The 25,053-nt window shown below is 38.3% G+C and overlaps 1 protein-coding gene and 2 pseudogenes across 1 annotated transcript; all 3 read left to right on the plus strand.

The window, feature by feature from the left end:
* Window positions 1-25,053, plus strand: part of LOC101000084 — a 163,747-nt pseudogene that overhangs the window by 56,958 nt on the left and 81,736 nt on the right.
* Window positions 14,707-19,436, plus strand: LOC116271799 (annotated as a pseudogene).
* On the plus strand, window positions 19,578-24,283 carry LOC100998290 (olfactory receptor 2AK2-like). The gene has a single exon (XM_009198660.4). The coding sequence runs from the start codon at window positions 22,988-22,990 to the stop codon at window positions 23,906-23,908; it is 921 nt and encodes a 306-aa protein (XP_009196924.1). The 5' UTR covers window positions 19,578-22,987; the 3' UTR covers window positions 23,909-24,283.

The following is a 25,053-nucleotide window of genomic DNA, read 5'->3' on the forward strand; positions in this document are numbered from 1 at the left end:
TGTAGATCTTTAGAAATAAAAACTGATCAGATAGAACATCTAAAAACCATCATTATGATACATTCATTTCTTCAAAAAATGTTCAATGAGTTTCTGTTTTATGACAGTGCTACTAGCTACTGGCATGCTTTGATAATTAAAACACAAAAGATTTTACAATATGTAATTAAAATATAGGTGATTATACAAACAATAGACCAACAAACTCAAACATGAAGTTTGATGTTGTGTAGTGATTAGAATTCTAAAGAAAACTAAAGGAGCAGAGGGATCATTGGACTAAACAAAGAGATTCAGAAAGTACTACAAGAGACTTTTCTAATCTCCAGGCCATGTATGATAAAGATTGACTTTGTAACTGATCTGGCCACAGTTTATCAGTAAGAACTATCCTACTCATTTAGTTCCAAACAAATATTTGATTCATTTTATCAGATTAATGTATTGAGAGTCTTCTATGCAGTAGTCACTGAGTGAGGCAGTGGAGATAGAATAATTCATCAGGTACTGTCACATCCCCAAGTGGGTGACCAACTGTCCTGATGTGCCCAGGCCTTAGGGATCCCCAGCATGCCCTGGAAATTGGAAAAGCCTTTTGGAGTACTTTCTGAATTCCTTTGCTTAATCGAGATTTAAATCCAGGGGAAGAAATGTGGCAGCAGGATCCCATGAGGTGTGTCCAATACCAAGCCCTGAACAGGCTGACTTGGGTCTAAGTTTATGTGTGGCATCCTGGAGTTGTTTTGAAGGGAGACATTTTGATACTTTCTTGCATAGACCACAGCTGAGAGTATTATAAAGATTGTTTTATCGTAGTTACTACAATAATCATTTTATTTCCAAAAATGGAAACCTGGCATGTTGTTAGACAATGGAAGAGAATAGCTACTTTTAGGGTCCTGTGAACCTGGGACTGGAAGCGTTTAGGTCATGGGACATTGTAATTTGAGTATAGGATGTATTTCCATTGATGTCCAGCAGCTTTCCTTGTTAGACATGGGACCTTATTTAATGCACCAGAATTACATGAAGCATCACTCTGTCGGTTACATTATAGCTGGGAAAATATTGTTCCTGTGGCTGCCAGGTGAGTCTAACATTAGTGACTGCCTTGACCATTCATGTTGACTTAAAGAATGACGTTGAGGGAAAAATTACCGCAGAAAGTTATTTTACCAATGCTCGGACTGCTTCCAGAAACACTTTTGGGAAGCACCGGAGAACAAAGAAGAGACCCAAGTTTCTTTTTTGAAATTATTATAATTTTAAATTCTAGGGTATACGCATAACGCAGATTTGTTATATGTATACTTGTGCCATGTTGGTGTGCTGCACCCATCAACTTGTCAGCACCCATCAACTCGTCATTTACATCAGGTATAACTCTGCAATGCAACCTCCCCCTTCCTCCCCATAATAGGCCCCGTGTGTGATGTTCCCCTTCCAGAGTCCAAGTGATCTCATTGTTCAGTTCCCCACCTATGAGTGAGAGAACATGTGGTGTTTGGTTTCTGTTCTGTGATAGTTTGCTGAGAATGATGGTTTCCAGCTGCATCCATGTCCCTACAAAGGACACAAACTCATCCTTTTATGGCTGCATAGTATTCCGTGGTGTATATGTGCCACATTTAATCCAGTCTGTCACTGATGGACATTTGGGTTGATTCCAAGTCTTTATATTATAATGGCGCCGTTAATAAACATCATACATGTGCATGTGTCTTTTAGCAGCATGATTTATAATCCTTTTGGGTATATACCCAGTAATGGGATGGTTGGGTCATATATGGTACTTAGTTCTAGGGATCCGAGGAATCGCCATCATTTGCTAATGGTTGAATCCAGTTTACAATCCCACCAAATGTGTAAAAGTGTTCCTATTTTCCACATCCCTCTCCAGCACCTGTTGTTTCCTGACTTTAATGATCGCCATTCTAACTGGTGAGATGGTATCCATTGTGGTTTTGATTTGCATTTCCGATGGCCAGTGATGATGAGCATTTTCATGTGTCTGTATTGTATGAATAAGTTCCTTTGAGAAGTGTCTGTTCATCCCAGCCTACTTTTGATGGGGTTGTTTTTCTTGTAAATTTGTTTGGAGTTCTTTGTAGGTTCTGGATATTAGCCCTTTGTCAGATGTAGAGTAAATTGCAAAAATTTTCTTCCATTCTGTAGGTTGCCTGTTCTGGATGGTAGTTTCTTTTGCTGTGCAGAATCTCTTTAGCTTAATTAGATCCCATTTGTCAATTTTGGCTGTTGTTGCTGTTGCTTTTGGTGTTTTAGACATGAAGTCCTTGCCCATGCCTATGTCCTGAATGGTATTACCTAGGTTTTCTTCTAGAGTTTTTATGGTATTAGGTCTAACATTTAAGTCTCTAATCCATCTTGAATTAATTTTCGTATAAGGAGTAAGGAAAGGATCCAGTTTCAGCTTTCTACTTATGGCTAGCCAGTTTTCCCAGCAGCATTTATTAAATAGGGAATCCTTTCCCCATTTCTTGTTTTTGTCAGATTTGTCAAAGATCAGATGGCTGTAGATGTGTGGTATTATTTCTGAGGGCTCTGTTCTGTTCCATTTGTCTATATCTCTGTTTTGGTACAAGTACCATGCTGATTTGGTTACTGTAGCCTTGTAGTATAGTTTGAAGTCAGGTAGCATGATGCCTCCAGCTTTTTCTTTTGACTTAGGATTGTGTTGGCAATGCAGGCTCTTTTTTGGTTCCATATGAACTTTAAAGCAGTTTTTTCCAATTCTGTGAAGAAACTCATTGGTAGCTTGATGGGGATGGCATTGAATGTATAAATTACCTTGGGCAGTATGGCCATTTCATGATATTGATTCTTCTGTATCCGTGAGCATGGTATGTTCTTCCATTTGTTTGTGTCTCTTTATTTCACCGAGCAGTGATTTGTAGTTCTCCTTGAAGAGGTCCTTTACATCCCTTGTACGTTGGATTCCTAGGTATTTTATTCTCTTGAAGCACTAGAATGAAGCTCAGTCTCATGATTTGGCTTCTGTTTGTCTGTTACTGGTGTATAAGAATGCTTGTGATTTTTGCACATTAATTTTGTATCCTGAGATTTTGCTGAAGTTGCTTATCAGCCATGAGATTTTGGGCTGAGACGATGGGATTTTCAAATATATAAATCATGTCATCTGCAAACAGGGACAATTTGACTTCTTTTCCTAACTGAATTTTGGTTTCTTTCTCTTGCCTGATTGCCCTAGCCAGAACTTCCAACACTGTGTTGAATAGGAGGGTGAGGAGAGGGCATCCTGTCTCTTTTGCCAGTTTTCAAAAGGAATGCTTCCAGTATTTGCCCATTCAGTATGATATTGGCTGTGGGTTTGCTCATAAATAGCTCTTATTGTTTTGAGATATGTTCCATCAATACCGAATTTATTGAGAGTTTTTAGCCTGAAGAGCTGTTGAATTTTGTCAAAGGCCTTTTCTGCTCTACGAGATAATCATGTGGTTTTGTCTTGGTTCTGTTTATATGCTGGATTACGTTTATTGATTTGTGTATGTGGAACCAGCCTTGCATCCCAGGGATGAAGCCAACTTGATCGTAGGATAAGCTTTTGATGTGCTGCTGGATTCGGTTTGCCAGTATTTTATTGAGGATTTTTGCATCGATGTTCATCAGGATATTGGTCTAAAAATTCTCTTTTGTTGTGTCTCTGCCAGGCTTTCTTGGTATCAGGATGATGTTGGCCTCCCATAAAATGAGTTAGGAGGATTCTCTTTTCTATTGATTGGAATAGTTTCAGAAGGAATGGTACTAGCTCTTTCTTGTACCTCTGGTAGAATCTGATTGTGAATCCCTCTGGTTCAGGCCTTTTGTTGGTAGGCTATTTTCACTATTGCCTCAATTTCAGAGCCTGCTATTGGTCTATTCAGGATTCAACTTCTTCCTGGTTTAGTTGTGGGAGTGTCAGTGTCCAGGAAATTATCCATTCTTCTGGGTTTCTAGTTTTTGTGACAGAGGTGTTTTATAGTGCATTTTCTGATGGTAGTTTGTATTTCTGTGGGGTCGGTGGTGATATCCCCTTTATCATTTTTTATTGCATCTATTTGATTCTTCTCTCTTTTCTTCTTCATTAGTCTTGCTAGCGGTCTGTGAATTTTGTTGATCTTTTCAAAAAACCAACTCCTGGATTCATTGATTTTTTGGAAGGTTTTTTGTGTCTCTATCTCCTTCAGTTTTGCTCTGATCTAAGTTATTTCTTGCCTTCTGCTAGCTTTTGAATGTGTTTGCTCTTGCTTCTCTAGTTCTTTTAATTGTGATGTTAAGGTGTCAATTTTAGATCTTTCCTGCTTTCTCTTGTGGGCATTTAGTTCTATAAATTTCCCTTTACACACTGTTTTAAATGTGTCCCAGAGATTCCGGTATGTTGTATCTTTGTTCTCATTTATTTCAAAGAACATCTTATTTCTGCCTTCATTTTGTTATGTAACCAGCAGTCATTCAGGAGCAGGTTTTTCAGTTTCCACATAGTTGAGCGGTTTTGATTGAGTTTCTTAGTCCTGAGTTCTAGTTTGATTGCACTGTGGTCTGAGAGACAGTTTGTTATAATTTCTGTTCTTTTACATTTGCTGAAGAGTGCTTTACTTCCAACTATGTGGTCAATTTTGGAATAAGTGTGATGTGGTGCTGAGAAGAATGTATATTCTGTCTATTTGGGGTGGAGAGCTCTGTAGATGTCTATTGGGTCTGCTTAGTGCCGAGTTGAGTTCAATTCCTGGATATCTTTGTTAACTTTCTGTCTCATTGATCTGTCTAATGTTGACAGTGGGGTGTTAACGTCTCCCGTTATTATTGTATGGGAGTCTAAGTCTGTTTGTAAGTCTCTAAGGACTTGCTTTATGAATCTGGGTGCTTCTGTATTGGGTGCATATATATTTAGGATAGTTAGCTCTTCCTGATGAATTGATCCCTTTACCATTATGTAATGACCTTCTTTGTCTCTTTTGATGTTTGATGGTTTAAAGTCTGTTTTATCAGAGACTAGGATTGTAACCCCTGCTTTTTTTGTTTTCCATTTGCTTGGTAGATCCTCCTCCATCCCTTTATTTTGAGCCTATGTGTGTCTCTGCATGTGAGATGGGTCTCCTGAATACAGTAAACTCATGGTTCTTGACTCTTTATCCAGTTTGCCAGTCTGTGTCTTTTAATTGGACCATTTAGTCCATTTACATTTAAGGTTAATATTGTTATGTGTGAACTTGATCCTGTCATTATAATATTAGCTGGTTATTTTGCTCGTTAGCTGATGCAGTTTCTTCCTAGCATCGATGGACTTTACATTTGGGCATATTTTTGCAATGGTGATACCAGTTGCTCCTTTCCATGTTTAGTGCTTCCTTCAGGAGCTCTTGTAGGGCAGGCCTGGTGGTGTCAAAATCTCAAAGCATTTGCTTATCTGTAAAGAATTTTATTTCTCCTTCACTTATGGAACGTAGTGTGGCTGGATATGAAATTCTGGGTTGAAAATTCTTTTCTTTAAGAATGTTGAATATTGGCCCCTACTCTCTTCTGGCTTGGAGGGTGTCCGCCGAGAGATCTGCTGTTAGTCTGATGGGCTTCCCTTTGTGGGTAACCCAACCTTTCTTTCTGGCTGCCCTTAACATTTTTTCCTTCATTTGAACTTTGGTGAATCTGACAATTATGTGTCTTGGAGTTGCTCTTCTTGAGGAGTATCTTTGTGGCGTTCTCTGTATTTCCTGAATTTGAATGTTGGTCTGCCCTACTAGATTGGGGAAGTTCTCCTGGATGATATCTTGCAGAGTGTTTTCCAACTTGGTTCCATTTTCCCCGTCACTTTTAGGCACACCAATCAGACGTAGATTTGGTCTTTTCACATAATCCCATATTTCTTGGAGGCTTTGTTCATTTCTTTTTCCTCCTTTTTCTCTAGACTTCTCTTCTCACTTCGTTTCATTCATTTGATCTTCAATCATTGATACTCTTTCTTCCAGTTGATCGAGTCGGTTAATGAAGCTTGTGCATTTTTCACGTAGTTCACGTGTCATGGTTTTCATTTCTATCAGTTCTTTTAAGGTCTTCTCTACATTGATTATTCTAGTTATCCGTTCATCCATTCTTTTTTCAAGGGTTTTGGTTTCTTTGAGCTGGTTACGTAGTTCATCCTTTAGATCTGAGAAGTTTGATCGACTGAAGCCTTCTTCTCTCAACTCATCAAAATCATTCTCTGTCCAGCTTTGTTCCGTTGCTGGCGATTAGCTGCGTTCCTTTGGAGGGGGAGATGCACTCGGATTTTTTGAATTTCCAGCTTTTCTGCACTGCTCTTTCACCATCTTTGTGGTTTTATCTGCCTTTGGTCTTTGATGATGGTGATGTACTGACAGGGTTTTGATATGGGTGTCCTTTCTATTTGTTAGTTTTGTTCTAACAGTCAGGACCCTCAGCTGCAGGTCTGTTGGAGTTTGCTTGAGGTCCACTCCAGACCCTGTTTGCCTGGGTATCAGCAGCAGAGGCTTCTGAAGATAGAATATTGCTGAACAGTGAGTGTTGCTGTCTGATTCTTGCTCTGGAAGCTTCATCTCAGGGTGTACCCAGCTGTGTGAGGTGTGATGTGTCAGTCTCCACCTAGTTCGGGATGTCTCCCAGTTAGGCTACTCAGAGGTCAGGGACCCACTTGAGCAGGCAGTCTGTCCATTCTCAGATCTCAACCTCCATGCTGGGAGAACCACTGTTCTCTTCAAAGCTGTCAGACAGGGACTTTTACATCTGCCAAGGTTTCTGCTGCTTTTTGTTTTGCTATGCCCTGTCCCCAGAGGTGAAGTCTACAGAGGCAGGCAGGCCTCCTTGAGCTGCTTGGGCTCCACCCAATTCGAGCTTCCTGGTGGCTTTATCTACTTAAGCCTCAGCAATGGCGGGCACCTCTCCTCCATCCTCAGTGCTGCCTTGCAGTTAGATCTCAGATTGCTGTGCTAGCAATGAGGGAGGCTCCGTGGGCATTGGACCCCCCAGGCCAGGTATGGGATATAATCTCCTGGTGTGCCGTTTGCTAAGACCCTTGGTAAAATGCAGTATTAGAGTGGGAGTTACCTGATTTTCCAGGTGTTGTGTGTCTCAATTTCCCTTAGCTAGGAAAAGGAATTCCCTTCCCCCTTGCCCTTCCCAGGTGAGGTGACTCCTCGCCCTGCTTCAGCTCTCGTTGGTCGAGCTGCACCCGCGGACCAGCATCAACTGTCCGCCATGCCCCAGTGAGATGAACCTGGTATCTCAGTTGAAAATGCAGAAATCACCTGTCTTCTGTGTCGCTCATGCTGGGAGCTGGAGGCTGGAGCTGTTACTATTCAGCCATCTTGGGCGCCACCTCTCGAGAGTCATCCTCTTTAAGAGAACAGGAAAGTCTCCATGGAGGGATGATTTCCATGTAAAATCTTGGGAGAACGGAGGAAATGGAAGCTTTTAGAAGTGCTGGGGAAGAGTGTGTATGTGCAAGAAAGAACCCAAGTTACGAAAAAGATGCAAGGTAGCTCAATTTGTGTAAATATAAATAGTTCAGTTTCACCTGAAATGTAAACTAAACGTACCACAGTTTACAATTTTTCTTGTAATTTAAAAGATTTTGACCTAGCAGAATGTCTGCAAACTCAAAACTCATGTTCCAGAAAGAATAACCTAGTATTAGGATTGAAATGTATGTATATGGGGAGAAATTTGAGGCAAGCAATTAACTGAATTGTTATTTTAATGTAATATTTGGTGTTTCTGTCCTCTGAAATCAAGTGCTAAATATTTGGAGTGAAACATGTTGGAATTATAGTAAAGATTCCCTCAATAGAAAATCTAATAGATGTTTTAGTGGTAGCAAATGATTATCACAGACTACTGTACTAGTTTTTGTATTCCCACATTGACTCATTTGCCCTCTTCAATGATTCTTTCTCATCAATATATTTCTGCTATAAATTCTGACCACCAAATGCATAACATTCTAAGGTAATCTGCATACATACATGATGTACTAAAGTGAATTTAAAAAGGACTTTAAAATATGCCTCTGGTAGTTTTGATTTTTACAAATGTATTCAATAAAGCAAATTTAATATTATTCCTCCAATATAGTTATAATTTTGTCCTCATTGAGCAACTTCCCTCTCTGCTCCTTATCCCCCCATGTTTCCCAGCCGCTAGTAACCAGTATTCTACTCTCTACTTCTATTAGATTGGATTTTTTACCTTCTGTATGTGAATGAGAACATGGAGTATTTATCTTTCTGTGGCTGGTTTATATCACTTAACATAATGTCATCCAAGCTCATCCTGTTGCCACAAATGACAAGATTTCATTTTTTTAATGACTGAATAGTATTACGTTGTGTATATAGACCACATTTTCTTTATCTGTTCACTGGTTGATGAACACGTAGTTTGATTCCCTATCTTGGATATTTTGAATAGTGCTGCACTAAACATTGAGGTGCAGATGTCTCTTAAGTGGGTCAATTTCCTTTCCTTTAGATATATGCCCTGTAGTGGAATTGCTGGATCATATGATAGACCTATAATACGATTTATAATAGCTATACTAATTTACATTCCCATCAACAATGTATAAGACTTCTCTTTCTCTACCCCCTCACCAGCATTTGTTATTATTTTGTCTTTTTTGATAATAGTAAGATGATGTGTCATTGTGGTTTTGATTTGTATTTCCCTTATGATTAGTGATATCGAACATTTTTTCAAATACTTGGCTATTTTTATGTCTTCTTTTGAGAAATGTGTATTTAGATCATTTACCCAGTTTTAATCAGACTATGGTGTTTTCTTGCAATTGAGTTGTTTGTGTTCCTTGCAAATACCGTATACTAATCTTTCGTCAGATGAATTGTTTCCAAATATTTTCTTCCGTTTTGCAGGTTGTCTTTTCATTCTGTTGAATGTTTTTTGTTGTGCAGAATGATTTTAGTTTAATATAGCCCTATTTGTCTGTTTTTGTTTTGTTGCTTGTGCCTTTGAGGTCTTATAGTTAAAATCTTTTCCGAGACCAACCTTGAAGCATTTCTCTTAAAACAAGCGTCATTTTTAATTTGTCCATAAGAAGCAAGTGTTTATTTTGGCAGATCAGGGCAGCTTTTGTGATTAGTGATCAACAGGAAATTGCCTGGTAGCACACAGTCTTCTGCTCCTTAATTCCTTGGGTTTTTGTCCCCATGAAACGGTTACAGGAACATTTCAGGAACATACATCATTATACCCATATGCTAAGGAAACAGGATGAAGGAAACAAGAAGGGTCTGAATCTTCAGTCCCCACCACTCATGTGTTGTAGTTGTCCAGAATTTAATCAGTTGGCCACACTCTACTGGCTTCGAGAAGTGATGAGTAGTGTGTGATTATATGTGGATGGTGCTGAGCCCATATAGGTTCTGTCAATTGAAAGAGAAGGATAGAATGGATGCTGTAGAGCCACCATGACCACACATGGAACCCAGTCGATGAGAAGGAATAACCCCTGAGAGGCACTTACGTAGGCAGAACATGTAGGAGATGGTGACATGTGTATGGAAGGGGGCAGAGATAAAGAGAATTCAGGAATGACTGTGTGATTTCTGGCTTGGGCAATTGTGTATGGTAGTTTTTACTTGAGCACTTTAGTGCATGACATGATGTATTTGATGTCACCTTGAGACATTAATTATAAGATTCCCTTAAATTGGGTGGCAGTAACGAGGAGAAGACACGTGGTCACTCACTCTGTAATGATTGTATGGAACTGAAAAGTTAGAAGGGCAAAAAAAAAAATGGTGAATTAAAACATCAAATGGCTGGTATAAAATGAGATTGTAAGCAGCTCAGGTTATTTGATTTCAAAGCCTCGATTTGCTCTTGCACATGCAATTTCATGTGTGCATGTGGGCGAGGAAGCCAACCTAAACATTCTCATTCAGTGTGGTGAGTTTCTTTCTCCCCAGCTTAATGAGTCAATTTTCTGGACAGTGAGTACAAAATATGCTTCTGATTCACTGCATTAAATTGTACTTTGCTTTATAGAGTTATATATGTTCTATCATACCCTGAATCTCTCTTCTTTCACACCTTCCCTTCCTGCCGCTCTTTTCCTGTCCCTAGCTTTCCCATTTTCTCCCTCTCCGTGGTACATAACCACGCACATGTGTATTTAAGAAACACAGAAATAATAAGACTATACTAACTACAGAAATACTGATACAGTAATAATAGTAGTAACAATAATCATTCTGAGTATTGCCTGTGTGTCAGGCTCTATTCTCCCCTTCACTCGGGGTGTGTGTGTGTATCTGTGTGTGTTTGTGGTGGGGGTATTTAATGAGTCTCATCTAAGATTCAAAACAACTTTATCAGGCAGGTGCTGTCATGATCTGCATTGAATAGAAATTCATTTCAGATATAATTATAGTATATTTATTTCAGGTATAATTTCATATCTGATTTGTGTTTCATGTAAGACAGACAGAAAATAGAATATTCTTGGGATATTGTATTTGCATTAAATTTTCTTGTTTATATCTTTTCAAAGCACTAGGATATTGATTATATTGCTATTTTCTTAATAAAATATTTGAACCAATAGCATACTAATTCCTGGGCTGGGTGACATCCATTATATTTCTATTCTACCCATATGTGCTCTAGATAAAGTAATAGTTAAATTTCATACCTGTTTAGGTGAATTTACTACTTGACTTTTGCCTCTTCTATGAAATTCAACTGTTGTTCAGGGAATCACCAGTGACCATTGTTTTTCATTAGTCAGTCATGACCCATTAAGTCTGACATTTGAAGCTTTTATGATAAAGCTTATAGTTATAATAGCAAGTAGAACATTCACATTATGGGTTTATAGAAAGTTCAAAAGATAAAAACATCATTCTTATAGAGTATAACATATAAATATGCAAACATATTTACTATTCCCAAGTAGTTCCATTTCATATACTTTTCAAGATAAGTATTTTTCAGACAGAATAGATTTGGTGATTTTTTTTTGTCTTGTGCTTGTCTTGCAGCACAGGACATTTAATGTAAGGAAATAATGTAGGAGCAAATAAATAACTGCTTAATATTTGAATGTATAATCATATCAGTATTAGTGAATAATTAACCTCTAGATAGATAAAAATTTAAAGAAATCTGTGGTACGCTTTATCGCTGTAATGAGAGATCTCATAGATAAATGAAAAAGCATTTTTTAGTTCAATTAAGTCTAAATTAATGAATATGTAGTGTGTTTTAACAATCTTCCTAAATATGAAATGCTCAGAAGGATTTGAGTGTAATGAGTCAATGAGTGAGGAGTACAAAAGGAGACTGGGGTATGATGGTGTCTGTCCCTAGAAAATAATTTCCAAGCAGGAGTAAATTCAGTGGAACATTTGCACAGTAATCAGATAGGAACAGTTTGATTCACTAATGGGAATAAACATATGAACTCTGAAGTAGTTCCATTGGCAAAATTAAACAATCTGGCTACATATACAAATATTTGGAATAGTTGGCTAAACAATTTAAGGAGCCTAAATTATTGTTCCTAAATGAAGACATTTTTAGATGTGATAAGGTCTCACACACACACACCCACACCCACACACACCCACACACAGACATTTAATCACATGCAGTTATCATCTGAAAGAAGTATGATGTGTCTGGAAAAAAACTGTGGTCTATTCTTTTGTTAGTATAAAACTTAGAATGAAATTATGTGCATGATTTATGCTGGTGTCACTTTATATTTCTTTCTCTATAATCATGACCTTTGTTTCCTCAAATCAAAGTGGCTCTCTTTTGCTCGGTTTATGTGAAGTACAATGTCCATTGATTAAATTTTAGACTGGACCGGCTGAGTGTCTCTTCGAAATGATAGAACTTTAAGTATATATAGAGATGTGAACAGATTTTTGGAAAACATAAGAATTTCCTAAGAAATAGCAATCCAAAAATCTGAAAAACTTCAGACAAAATCCCTAGGAGAGCAGTTCTCTGATTAATCTCCAAGCTTATAGATATTGTCATATAGTGTGTGTGACTTTTTTTCCTCCAACATTTAGCATTATTGACAAGGTATACTTGGAGCTAGATGGGCGAGAAATGAACTTTAACTTGGCAAAGAGTTGCATGTGTGGGGAACAAGCTGCAGGATAGGTGACACGTTTTCTCCACTTTCAAACATGGAATTGATAAGCTCACTACTAGAGCATTCCTCTTTGCCTACAATGGCAGATTTCATCCAAAATACTCCTGGATAACATAGAAGATATGCTTTCCTTAATCATTCCAGCATCATGGGAATATATTTGAGATTCCTGATTGACTGGTTATGCCAAGCAACATGAAGAAAAGTTGCATAAATTTCAGGTGACTCCTGGTAGTGGACATAAGGTGTTAGAAGTAGGATGATGAGGGAAATAAGAAATAAGTTGTGGATTGCTTCCAATTTCTGAAGAAAAATATAGGCATTATTGTGCAGATGATATGAACTCTAAAAAATGTAAAAGCCAGTATGAAATACAGAGAAGGAGAATTTATGCATAGTTGAAAATACTTTTACATCAAAGGCCGCTAAAAAAAGTAAGTCATTCTTGTAAAAAGGAATTAATGAGACCTAAAATGGGCCAGGAGGTCTGCTAAGAGTTGAGGATTCAACAGGACATGGAATGACAATAATAAAGTAAATCATTAATTAAACAAGTAAAACCGGAAAGATGATATGACTCTAGGAAGTGGGTAAACATTAACAACATCGGATACAGGTATGTTGATTTTGAGTTGTCAGCAATATTTACTGATTTTGTACATTTATTTCTGATAAACTCAGGCAAGGCACCACTGCCCTTATGTCTGAATCTATGTGTATCATCAAATTTTACAAAGCCTTGGGTCAAAACAGTCAAAACAGGCAGGACTGGCCGGGTGCAGTGGTTTGGGACTGTAATCCCAGCACTTTGAGAGGCCAAACCGGGTGGATCACTTGAAGCCAGGAATTTGAGACCAGCCTGACCAACATGGTGAAACCCAGTCTCTACTAACGTACAGAACTTAGCCAGGCATACTAGTGGTGCCTGTAGTCCCAGCTACTCAGAGGCTGAGGCTCGAGAATTGCTTGACCACAGGACGCTGAGGTTGCAGTGAGTTGAGATCACACCACTGCACTCCAACCAGGGCAACAGAGCAAGACTCTGTCTCAAAAACGAACAAACAGAAAACACAAAAAATAGGCAGGACTAGTTACCCATACATCTGTACACCTCATTGAGGTGCTTATCATTTCTAACTCTTAAAGTCATAGCACACCACTGTTGTTATTCACAGTAATTAAAATAGGATTAAGGCATCTGTTATTTATGTAAAATCTGAATATTCACAAAAATTAAAATCATTTATATATTGTCAGTGACATAGTTCTGCATTTACTTTACAAAAGGGAAAATCTAAGCTTATTTATTCAAACTTAAGTAGTTGTTAATCAGATGGAAAACAATTTTTTTTTAATGTTTGTTATTTGTTTTGATGATCATACCATTTATTGAAACTAGACTGATGTATTCATAAGTTTTATAATTTATATATTAATATATGCATGTGTATATGTATTTATGTTGAGGGAAATATACATACAGAAGGTGCACAGATAAGTATAATGTAAACATTTAAGTAACCTCTATCAAAATATAAATAAATAATATCAACACCTACTATTTTCCACATTAGAATTAATAAATTATAATTCAATTTGTACAAGTTGGCAAAAGAGGTAAATGTAGAATATATTCCTAAAGATACACTGTTGATGTTGACTAAATGATACTTCTATTTTTTACATTTAAAATATAGTGTTTCAAATTACAAAGAAACTCGGTTTTGAGACAATATTTCATTACTTGTTAATTGGAAAGTCTTAGAATTACCCATTTTATTTTCTATAAGTTTAATATAAATAATAAATGCATTAGACAGAAAATTAAGTTCCCCGGTTCATTCATTTCATTCAAATATTCAACGAACATTATTGAATAACTGCTATGCACTAGGCTGTCTTCCAGGCAGTTGGTTATTCCAGTGAACAGAACAAGGGTCTCTCATTGTGAAGGGAAAATTCTGGCACAGAATGAAAATAAACAGTAAATACAACCAATGTGTTTATTATTTAATGTAGTAGAAGGTGAAAAGTGATTTGCAAACATGTGAAAATGGAGAAGAGTAAGGAGGACCAGGAAATTGGGGTTCAAGTGGGAGCCTTACACAATTTTTTAAAGGATGTGCAATGAAAGGCCTCCTTGAGAAGGTGACATATGAGAAAAGAGTTGATTTGAGTAAATTATATGGAATTAATTAAGATGACAAGACTCAACATGGAGCCAAGGGCCCAACTCAATATACTGAATACTGTCAGTTGGTTTGAGCAAACAAATGTCCATCTTGTAAAATAAGCCAACTTCAAAAACTGGCTAAGAGTACTTTGTTGGGCCAGGTGTGGTGGCTCACGCCTGTAATCCCAGCACTTTGGGAGGCCGAGGCGTGTGGAACACCTTAGGCCAGGAGTTTGAGACCAGCCTGGCTAACATGGTAAAACCTGTCTCAACTAAAAATAGGAAAATTAGCCAGGCGTGGTGGCAGGTTCCTGTAATCACAGCTACTCAAGAGACTGAGGCAGGAGAATCGCTTGGACACCCGGGAGGTAGAGGTTACAGTGAGCTGAGATCACGCCACTGCCCTCTAGCCTGAGCAACAGCGTAAGACTCCATCTCAAAAAAAAAGGAGTCCTTTGGTGCTGATTACAAAACATGCATCACTAACTCTCATTTTATTTTGCAGATATGTTATTATAAGGTTAAGTTTTACACTAGTTTTTCTTCTTTATTATTTATTTATTATTTCTTTTTAGGTTAAAAAAAGTGAATTCATGATGGGCCATCAGAATCACACTTTGCACAGCGATTTCATACTTTTGGGACTGTTCTCTTCTTCCCCAACAAGGCTGGTTTTCTTCTTATTTATATTTGCCATTTTCATTATGAGTGTAACAGGAAATACACTCATGATCCTCATTCGCAGTGACTCACCACTCCACACTCCAATGTATTTTCTGCTCAGCCATCTCTCCTTTATGGATATCTTGCATGTTTCCAACATTGTTCCCAAAATGGTCACTGACTTCCTGTCAGGCAGCAGAACTATTTCACTTGCAGATTGTGGGTTCCAGGTGTTTCTGGTGGTGAGTGCCTTCTCCTGGCTGCAATGTCCTATGATTGCTGTGTGGCTATCTGTCACCCGCTGCACTATCCGATTCTTATGAAGGAGTATGCCAGCACTCTCATGGCTGGAGGCTCCTGGCTCATTGGGGTTTTCAACTCCACAGTCCACACAGCTTACGCACTGCAGTTCCCCTTCTGCGGCTCTAGGGCAATCGATCACTTTTTCTGTGAAGTCCCTGCCATGTTGAAGTTGTCCTGTGCAGACACAACGAACTATGAACGAGGGGTTCATGTAAGTGCTGTCATCTTCCTGGCGATCCCTGCCTTCTTGATCTCTGCTTCTTATGGCCAAATTATTCTTACTGTCCTCCAGATGAAATCGTCAGAGGCAAGGAAAAAGTCATTTTCCACTTGTTCCTTCCACATGATTGTGGTCATGATGTACTATGGGTCATTTATTTTTATGTATATGAGACCTAAATCATACCACACTCCAGGCCAGGATAAGTTCCTGGCAATATTCTATACGATCCTCACACCCACACTCAACTGTTTCATCTACAGCTTTAGGAATAAAGATGTTCTGGTGGTGATAAAAAATATGCTCAAAAGTAAGTGTCTGCATAAAAAATGAATAGGAAAATTCCTGAACGTGCATTCTATTTCTACATTAAGTACCTGAAGGATACTCATGATAGATTTTCTAGAAAGAAACCAATGCTTCTATCTTGCACATATAAGAAGTGAATATTTCAGAAACCTTGTTAATAGTAAATAATAACCTGTGTTTGTGTTGTAAACATATACCTGTAGAAATGTATTGTTCCTTCTGTGGTACCAATTATAATCATGCAACGGTTACAGGAAGTAAAAATTACCCAAGGCGTCCTACTCCCTAACACTAAAATTGTAAGACTTTATAAGAATGTCTTTAAAAATACAATCCCTCATGCATTGTATAACAAACACAAATCCATATAATGTCTATTTTCATAAAACTTTGTAAATTATATTGCTAACATTTATGAAAAATCCACAAATTCCACATGAAATCTCCATTATTCTTTGCCTGGTTTGTCAACACCTTTATTTAGTAAAGTTTTATATATATACCTATATACATATATAATTTGTGTTAAAACTGAATTACTCATATGTTAGAAGCAACTCTATAATATCAGATAAGATTATAAAAATTGTCTAATTTCATTTATGCATATAGTATTATATTTTACAAACTCTTCTAGCAATTCATCCTAAAATTTTTTTCAAAGATGATCATATTTCTATTGAGAATTCGTTTATTTTTTTTTTGTTTTTTACAAACAATAAGACGCACTTTGTAACTTTCCAACATACAAAGAGCCTGGGTCAAATCTGCCTTCTGGCAGCTGGGCACCACGTCTGCTCCCCTGCAGGCTGCTGCCTTCCTTCACATTGCACTGCTCACTGGGTGGTTCTGGTCCCGGGACCTGGTGGTAGGGGCTGAAGAAAGGGGGCTGGGAAGCCAAGTTCTGCTCTCCTCACGCGGTGGCCTGCGCCTGTCATCTGCTTGTTTGGCTACAGAACGCTGGCAAACCACTGGTGTAGGTCCAAGAGCCCAAAAGCTGAGAAACTTAGAGTCCAGTATTTGAGGGCAGGAAGCATCCAGCACGGGAGACAGACGGAGGCCAGAAGACTTGGGCCAGTCCAGTCCTTCCATGTTCCTTGGCCTGCTTTGATCCCAGCCATGCTGGCAGCTGCTTAGATGATGCCCACCCAGACTGAGGCTGGGTCTGCCTCTCCCAATCCACCGACTCGATGTTAATCTTTCGTAACACCCTCACAGACACACCCAGGAACAATGCTTTGCGTCCTTCAATCCAATCAAGGTGATACTCAGTGTTAACCCTCACACCCTCGATGTGGTATCTGGGTATTGCTGCTCATTATTCAGGGCCCAGGGGCTCTTTAGTTAATAGGTGCTGAATGTTCCCAGAACTGGGTCCTTCCTTTGAAGGCAACGGGTTCCTTTCTGGCCCAGGGTGTGTCTAGAAGTGTCATCTGGGAGGTAGGGCCTGGAATGGGGGCCTCAGAACTCTGACCTGTCCTCTCTCCTGCTGTGGCTTGGCTGGTATTCTAGACACAAGACAAAATCCTCCCAAATCTTCCCTCTCCTCTCCTCAAGCAGAAGGAAGGAGTTTCTTTCGGAGCTTTGAGCTCAGCAGCCTGAGGTTAGGGGAGGGGTGATGTCAGCACTCGCTTCGCCGTCCCAGCTATTGTCTCAGTACATCACGTGCCCCTCAGTCTGCTGTCTTTGGACCTAGTTCTGCATCAGGACTCACCTACGAATTGCTGTCCTTATGGCCTAGATGGCCTTTCAAGTTTGCTTGGAGACACAGAGTGCCGTAGTCCTTGGTGGGGAGGTTGGCAGACACTCAAGTTTAGACCACTGGGATTGCTTCCCCTCTGGCTGGGACTGCTTTAAATGCTCCCTCTGTGGGCAGGTGTCAGTTGAGTTTTGTCCAGTTTTCCTTTTTGCTCCAACGGGACAGGTGTGAGTTCACTGCCTCACAATTGGTGTGTTCTCCTTCCCCCAGCACCCAGAGATGATATCCGCATCATGCCACGCTGATGGCAGGTGGGGAGGGCCGATGTCCACGATTCAGGACTGTTTGTAATCCCTTCAGGGCCTCTTTCAGTGATATGAAACCAGGTGCTGTGAGTGCTCACCTGATTTCTCATTCTTAGAAAGGTGTTGTTTTGTGTGTAGAGAGTTGTTGACTTGGTGTCCTTGCAGGGGAATGGTTGGTGGAGCTTTCTATTTCATCATCTTGCTCAGCCCTCCCTCTATTGATTTTTTTTTTTTAATATTGTATTTCACTATGTTGCCCAAGATGGGGTCAAACTCCTGTACCCAAGTGGTCCTCCTTCCTCAACCTCCTGAGTAGCTGGGATTACAGGCCCACTCCACTGCACCTGGCTTTGCTGATGTTTATCATTATCTGTGTAATGATCCCACTAAGGAATTTTTGATAACTTTTATTTACAGTTTTAATCAACCTAATTGCATTCTACCTTTGTATTTTAGACAAACTTTAAGGCTGTTTAGCCTTTCTCACCAAATAATTCATTCGATATCTAAAGATTTTGCAAATAACTGTGTGGATCTCTGTAAACATATTCCATTATATCATGGTTTACACAAGTCATGTTAAACCCATGTAATTCTTTCTCTGGGGAAAGTAAGCGTGGTGAGGGAATTAGAAGCCTTCCACAGTAGTCTCCAATTAGGCATTTCCCCCACCGGAATCCTTTCTCTGTAATGAACGTCCTACTTGAGAGGATTCCAAATGATGCAATTACCATGGGAAAATAAAATCCCCATGTTTATATATTGTTGGATTTAAGTTACTTTGTTTTGTATTTATTTTCTAGTGTCATATTCAAGTGCTTAAACATGGAAGATATTTCTTATTTAAGGACAGATTTTGTCATTTTAATCATTCCACTTATATTTGGCTCCCAGTGAAGGGAGACGAAACTGTGTTTGATAAGTTTCCTCGTCTTTTTCCGGAAAGAATTAATCACCAGGAGGGGTAAGTAGCTATAACAAATGGATGATTCTGAACTCATAATTTCAAATGCACATGTTTGGAGCATCTCAATATTTAAATTTCTATAGAACATCTCAATGCCTAAATTTCAGAGACATACCACTGGCCAAGGTGTTAGAGAATCTTCTATTTGTAAGATCGTGCAGATAATGATGATTCTGTTACATGGACAAGTCATCTTTCTAACCTGACTATATCTACAAAGGGCTATGGAAATAATCATTTTAATTGAATTTTAATTGCATTAATATCAATCGAAGATAAAATTAAAACTTATTTCTAATTTTTACCTAATTTTTCAGCTTCTTACATTTTCATTACATATGGGAAATTTCCTCCAAGTAGTGATAAGGTAATAGAATCTTATCACCCTAAGATGGATAAGGTGGCTAGAAAAGACAAATCATGAACGTGACTAATCATTGTCTAGAACTTGTGGAACAAGCAGTTACCGAAAGTTACCTCAATGCCAAGTTATTGTCTAATCAAATTTACATTATTCTATTTTAAACTTCTTTGTGAAAGCAATCTAAGTTCCTTCTATTAACATGTTTTACATTTTGATTGATTATCTATATTCTACTTTATTTTTTTTTTTGAGACAAAGTCTTGCTCCTGTTGCCCAGGGTGGAATGCAGTGGCGTGATCTTGGCTCATTGCAACCTACGCCTCCTGGGTTCAAGCTGCCTCGGCCTCCTGAGTAGCTGCCACCACAGCTGGCTATTTTTTTTTATTTTTTGTTTTTTATTTTTATTTTTAGTAGGGTCAGGGTTTCACCATGTTGGCCAGGCTGGTCTCAAACTCCTGACCTCAGGTGATCCACCTGCCTCAGCCTCCCAAACTGCTTGGGATTATAGGGTTGAGCTACTGCACCGGCCTGTGTCCTACTTTTGAAACCCAATCTTTTTGAAATCCTAACCTTCATTTTATAGTGTCTCTATTATATTTTTAAATATTAACACCAAAATACTAGCATCAATATTTAACACTTATTATTTAATGTGCTAAGTAAAATATATGGCACAGGTATTCAATAGATAAATGAATAAGTGACATTTTAAACTTTTGTTATTATCTTAGTTTCCTTTCACACTATGTCAGGCAGGAAATTTAGGGACCATCTCCATTTTAATACAGACTTATTTGCTTACCAAAAGGAAAATTACTAGAAAAAAAAAACTTTGAAATTAAATCTAGCACTTTTGAAGACACAATGGAATGCAAAGAGGAAGAGAAGGAGGAAAGAAGAAAAAATGAAGAGAGAGAAATGGAGGAGAGGAGGAGAAAAGACAGAAGGAAAGAAAAAGAAAAGAAAAGGATGGGAGGAGAGAAGTAGTGTGAGCAAACTTCCCAGAAATTTAGAATTCATAGTGAAGGCAGATAGAAATCATATAAATGTTTATTAGTGTTAACTCTGGCCCACCCATTTTCCTAAATAAACATCATATGTAAATGTGTTTTTCTTTCAAGGTGGGGATTGTAATCCCAGTTTTTGAGAAAGCACAGCAAAGTCTCAGAATGTAAGCAGACTAAAATCATGAGCCTATAACTGGCAAAGTGAGATTCCAAATAAAAAATGTGTCCATCAGAAAACCCTACTTTCTGATAATGATGTCTCTAGCACATTTATACTGGCTACCACTTCATGGTTATAGTGTAAGTTTTTCTGGATGGTACACAACAATTAGTTGGTTCCTGCAGTTTATTAGTGGCATGGAAAGAGAAGAAAGTGATGGGAAATTTAAAATACCGGCAAAATCTACAAAAGCTCTGATCATTAGAGAAAATCATATACAAAGAACAGTCTTTGGAACGGAAATTGACAAGTGCTATAAAGGAGAAATAACTTGTCTTCTACTCAGCCAGCTATGTTCAAAGAATAACCGTCCACCCTTGACAACCTAAAGTAGTGGCATCATAATGAGGCAAAGGTTCAGCACTGGCAAAATGGATGGAAACACGTGGATCAATTGCTGTTGGTGACTGAATTATGATCAATAGACACTGTTTATTTGTGTGTGTATGTGTTTATGTTTGTGTGTAAAATCTCTTATTTGTCCAGTTTTCATAGCTAATTTTGAATATGTGACATGTCATCAGATGAATCATTTCAAAACTTTTTTTACCATGTGTTCATAATTCTAAATGGTTCTTAGAAAAATACCATCTTTATCATGTTTGTACCAAAGATGCATTTCATATATTACTCAAGCCAAATTGCCAATAATAAAACTGTTAGTCCAAAATGTATGGAAAAGATAATTAATAAAAAATAATTTTAAAAAACTACCATGTGTTACCAAAAATGTACTAGTGTACAGTGAACTACATTCTTGACTTTTTAAAAATTACCTTAATAAGGTTGCTTTGTTTGCATGACATTGATTTAGGCTTAGATAGGTAATTACCCTATCTTAAACCTTCTATCTTGTTTTATGAATCACCTCTTTATTTCTTTTTCCAGGTTATTCAGTCAGGTCCTTTCCCCATCCCCCCCAATTTATTGGAACCTTTATATTTAAAACAGTAAATAATTCACTTTATCGCCCTAAGAATTTTCTCTGCGTTCTTGTTAAAATCTATATTTTTCTCCATACAATTTTTTGAGAAGTAAACACTAATAAGTTTGAAAAATGATCGTCGTATGATGAAATGATCATTCCAATAATTCCAAAACTTTTGCTCATTTTCTTAAGCAATTTCCCTATCCTGCACAAATGATTGATAATATATGAGATATATTCCTATATTTTGTATAGTAATTTATTCTATTACATAAATTTTGTTATAGCTATCATATTCTTTCTCTATCATACTCAATTATACCCAGTATTTTATACATCTACCTCTGTACAAACAATATTTCCTTCCTGTTAGCTTTTGGTAAACAATTTTCACTCTTGTTTTAGGTTAGATGTCTTCTTCCTAGGTTTTATTAAAATAATTATGTCATCTCTGAAATACATAATCTTAAAGTTTTGGTTGAATTTTTATGAATTTGTTTACTAAGAATTACCATCTGATGATATTTATTCTAACAATTCCATGACTTTCCATATTTTCTATTGTATACATGCTTTAAAATATGTCTTTTAGTATATTACTAAAATATTATTTAAATATCATTGAGTAATTATAATTAGCTATGTGACAATATTTTAGACCAGTACAAAAAGAAAGATTATTGAATATTGCTAGTTTTATATAATTCTAACTTTTAAAATGAACTTATACATAATACTTTCAGCAACTATTTGTATTGTTTTTAATTTTTCAAACATAGTCAAGCTTTTCAGCCTAAATGTAATATGAGTTCCAGAGATTATCACTATATTGTGCTCATAGTTTAGGCCCCATAAATCCTGAGAGCATTTAATATTGTTTCAGATAATTTCACCAAATACTTTTAGAACATGGGACGTGTAGTTAATAAGACATTATTTGCTATGGCAGTGTGTATAAGCTAGGCTGTTTGTCAGGAAGAAGGAGTAATAAAAATTAAGTCCTGGTGGTGAATTTCCCATTCTTTACATGGTATTTGAGAATAATGACGTGTATATTTTGGTATTAAGACCAATAAATATTTTTGTATTTCCATGATTCATTCTCAAGCTCTTCCTAATGTTTGGTTTACCTTTTCCCCCAAGTTTATAAAATTGTGTCTACATTCACAGAAAGAAAGAAATACTAATTAAATAATAAGGTCTGTAATGGCACTTTCATATAAATGTCACTACATTTATAAAGTATTTATATTTATATATTCCTATTTATGACTAATGTAATCAAAAGAGAAATGAAGAGTCCTTGAAATTATATATTTGACTAATTCTGTTATGTCACATATATAAGAAAATTGAGTCAGAGAGTGAACTTATAATACTTATAAAGGAGAAATATAACTTGTTCAAACAAATCATCTAAATACTCTATGTTATTTTCACTTTATATGTTATTCTGCGGTTTGTAAACATCCTTATTTTCATATCATCATTTATAAAATGGAAATTTTTCTGTGGGTGAACTCCATGTATTGAATAGGAGAGAGATGTATTCATCCAAAGAGCATCCAGAAAATTCAACTGTGTTTAATATTGTCATTTTGCTTTCTCTTAAGGGCAGCCAACATTACACGAACGTTTCAGATGTCCTCTCCTTTTTGATATTTTGATTTCAGCCATGAAAACAGGAAATCAAAGTTTTGGGACAGATTTTCTACTTGTTGGTCTTTTCCAATACGGCCAGATAAACTCTCTTCTCTTTGTTGTCATTGCCACCCTCTTTACAGTTGCTCTGACAGGAAATATCATGCTGATCCACCTCATTTGGTTGGACACCAGACTCCACACTCCAATGTACTTTCTGCTCAGTCAGCTCTCCATCATTGACCTCATGTACATCTCTACCACCGTGCCCAAGATGGCGGTCAACTTCCTCTCACAGAGTAAGACCATTACATTTATGGGCTGTGAGATTCAAGCGTATGTGTTCTTGGCTCTTGGTGGAACTGAAGCCCTTCTCCTTGGCTTTATGTCTTATGATCGCTATGTAGCTATCTGTCATCCTTTACATTATCTGGTACTTATGAGCAAGAATATCTGCTGCCTCATGGTTGCATGTGCATGGGCCAGTAGTTCTGTCAGCGCTATCATACATACATTGCATGTGTTTCAACTTCCATTCTGTAGGTCTCGGCTCATAAACCACTTTTTCTGTGAAGTTCCAGCTCTACTGTCATTGGTGTGTCAGGACACCTCCCATTATGAGTATACAGTCGTCCTGAGTGGACTTACTATTCTGCTGCTACCATTCCTGGCCATTCTGGCTTCCTATGCTCGTGTGCTTATTGTGGTATTCCAGATGAGCTCGGGAAAAGGACAGGCAAAAGCTGTTTCCACTTGTTCCTCCCACCTGATTGTGGCAAGCCTGTTCTATGCGACCGCTCTCTTTACCTACACGAGGCCACACTCCTTGCATTCCCCTTCACAGGACAAGGTGGTGGCAGTATTTTACACAATTATCACACCTCTACTGAACCCATTTATCTATAGCCTGCGAAATAAGGAAGTCACGGGGGCAGTGAGGAGACTGTTGGGATAATGGATATGCTATAGAAAATATGACTTCAGATCTCTGTGTTCATTGAGGATTAACAACATAAAAAGCTGTTCCTGAAAACTATCTAGAAAGATGTAAATACTTATTTTCTGTATAGAAGTCACAAAAACAGTGTTTATCAATCTTGTTTAACTTGTAAAGCAATAGAAGTCAGCCTTCTCAAATCTATGTTCCCTTGGCATTAATACTTTGACTTGTCCTCTTGAATAATCTGAAATGTGAACCATAATAATAAAATCTACTTAAACATTTAACATCAAGATAATCTACATAACAACCAAAGTTAACAGAGAGAAAAATGGTTTTTGAGCAAGATGGCCGAATAGGAACAGCTCCAGTCTCCAACTCCCAGCGCGAGCGACACAGAAGACCGGTGATTTCGGCGCTCGCTGAGGTACTGGGTTCATCTCGCAGGGGAGTGCGGACGTCGGTGCTGGTCAGCTGCTGCAACCCCGCAGCGAGCTGAAGCAGGGCTGAGGCATTGCCTCACCTGGGGAGCGCAAGGGGAAGGGAATCCCTTTTTTCCTAGCCAGGAACTGAGACACACACAACACCTGGAAAATCGGGTAACTCCACCCCAATACTGCGCTTTAAGCAAACAGGCACACAGGAGATCATATCCCACACCTGGCGGGAGGGTCCCGCGCCCGCGAGGCCTCCTCATTGCTAACACAGCAGTCTGTGATCTACCGGCAAGGCAGCAGCTGAGGGCTGGGGAGAGCCACGCCATTGCTGAGGCTTAAGTAGGTAAACAAAGCTGCTGGGAAAGCTCGAACTGGGTGGAGCTCACAGCAGCTCAAAGAAACTCTGCCTGTCTCTGTAGACTCACCTCTGGGGACAGGGCACAGTAAAAAATAAACACGCAGCAGAAGCCTCTGCAGGCATAAGCGACTCTGTCTGACAGCTTTGAAGAGAGAGTGGATCTCCCAGCTGCAGGGTTGAGATCTGAGAAGGGACAGACTCCTTGCTCAAGTGGGTCCCTGACCCCTGAGTAGCCTAACTGGGAGACATCCCCACTAGGGGCAGTCTGACACCCACACACCTCACAGGGGGTGGAGTACCCCTGAGGAGGAAGCTTCAAAACAGAATCAGACAAGGTACACTTTCGCTGTTCAGAAATATTCTAT

Source organism: Papio anubis, chromosome 1, assembly GCF_008728515.1.
Source record: "Papio anubis isolate 15944 chromosome 1, Panubis1.0, whole genome shotgun sequence".
Taxonomy (NCBI): domain Eukaryota; kingdom Metazoa; phylum Chordata; class Mammalia; order Primates; family Cercopithecidae; genus Papio; species Papio anubis.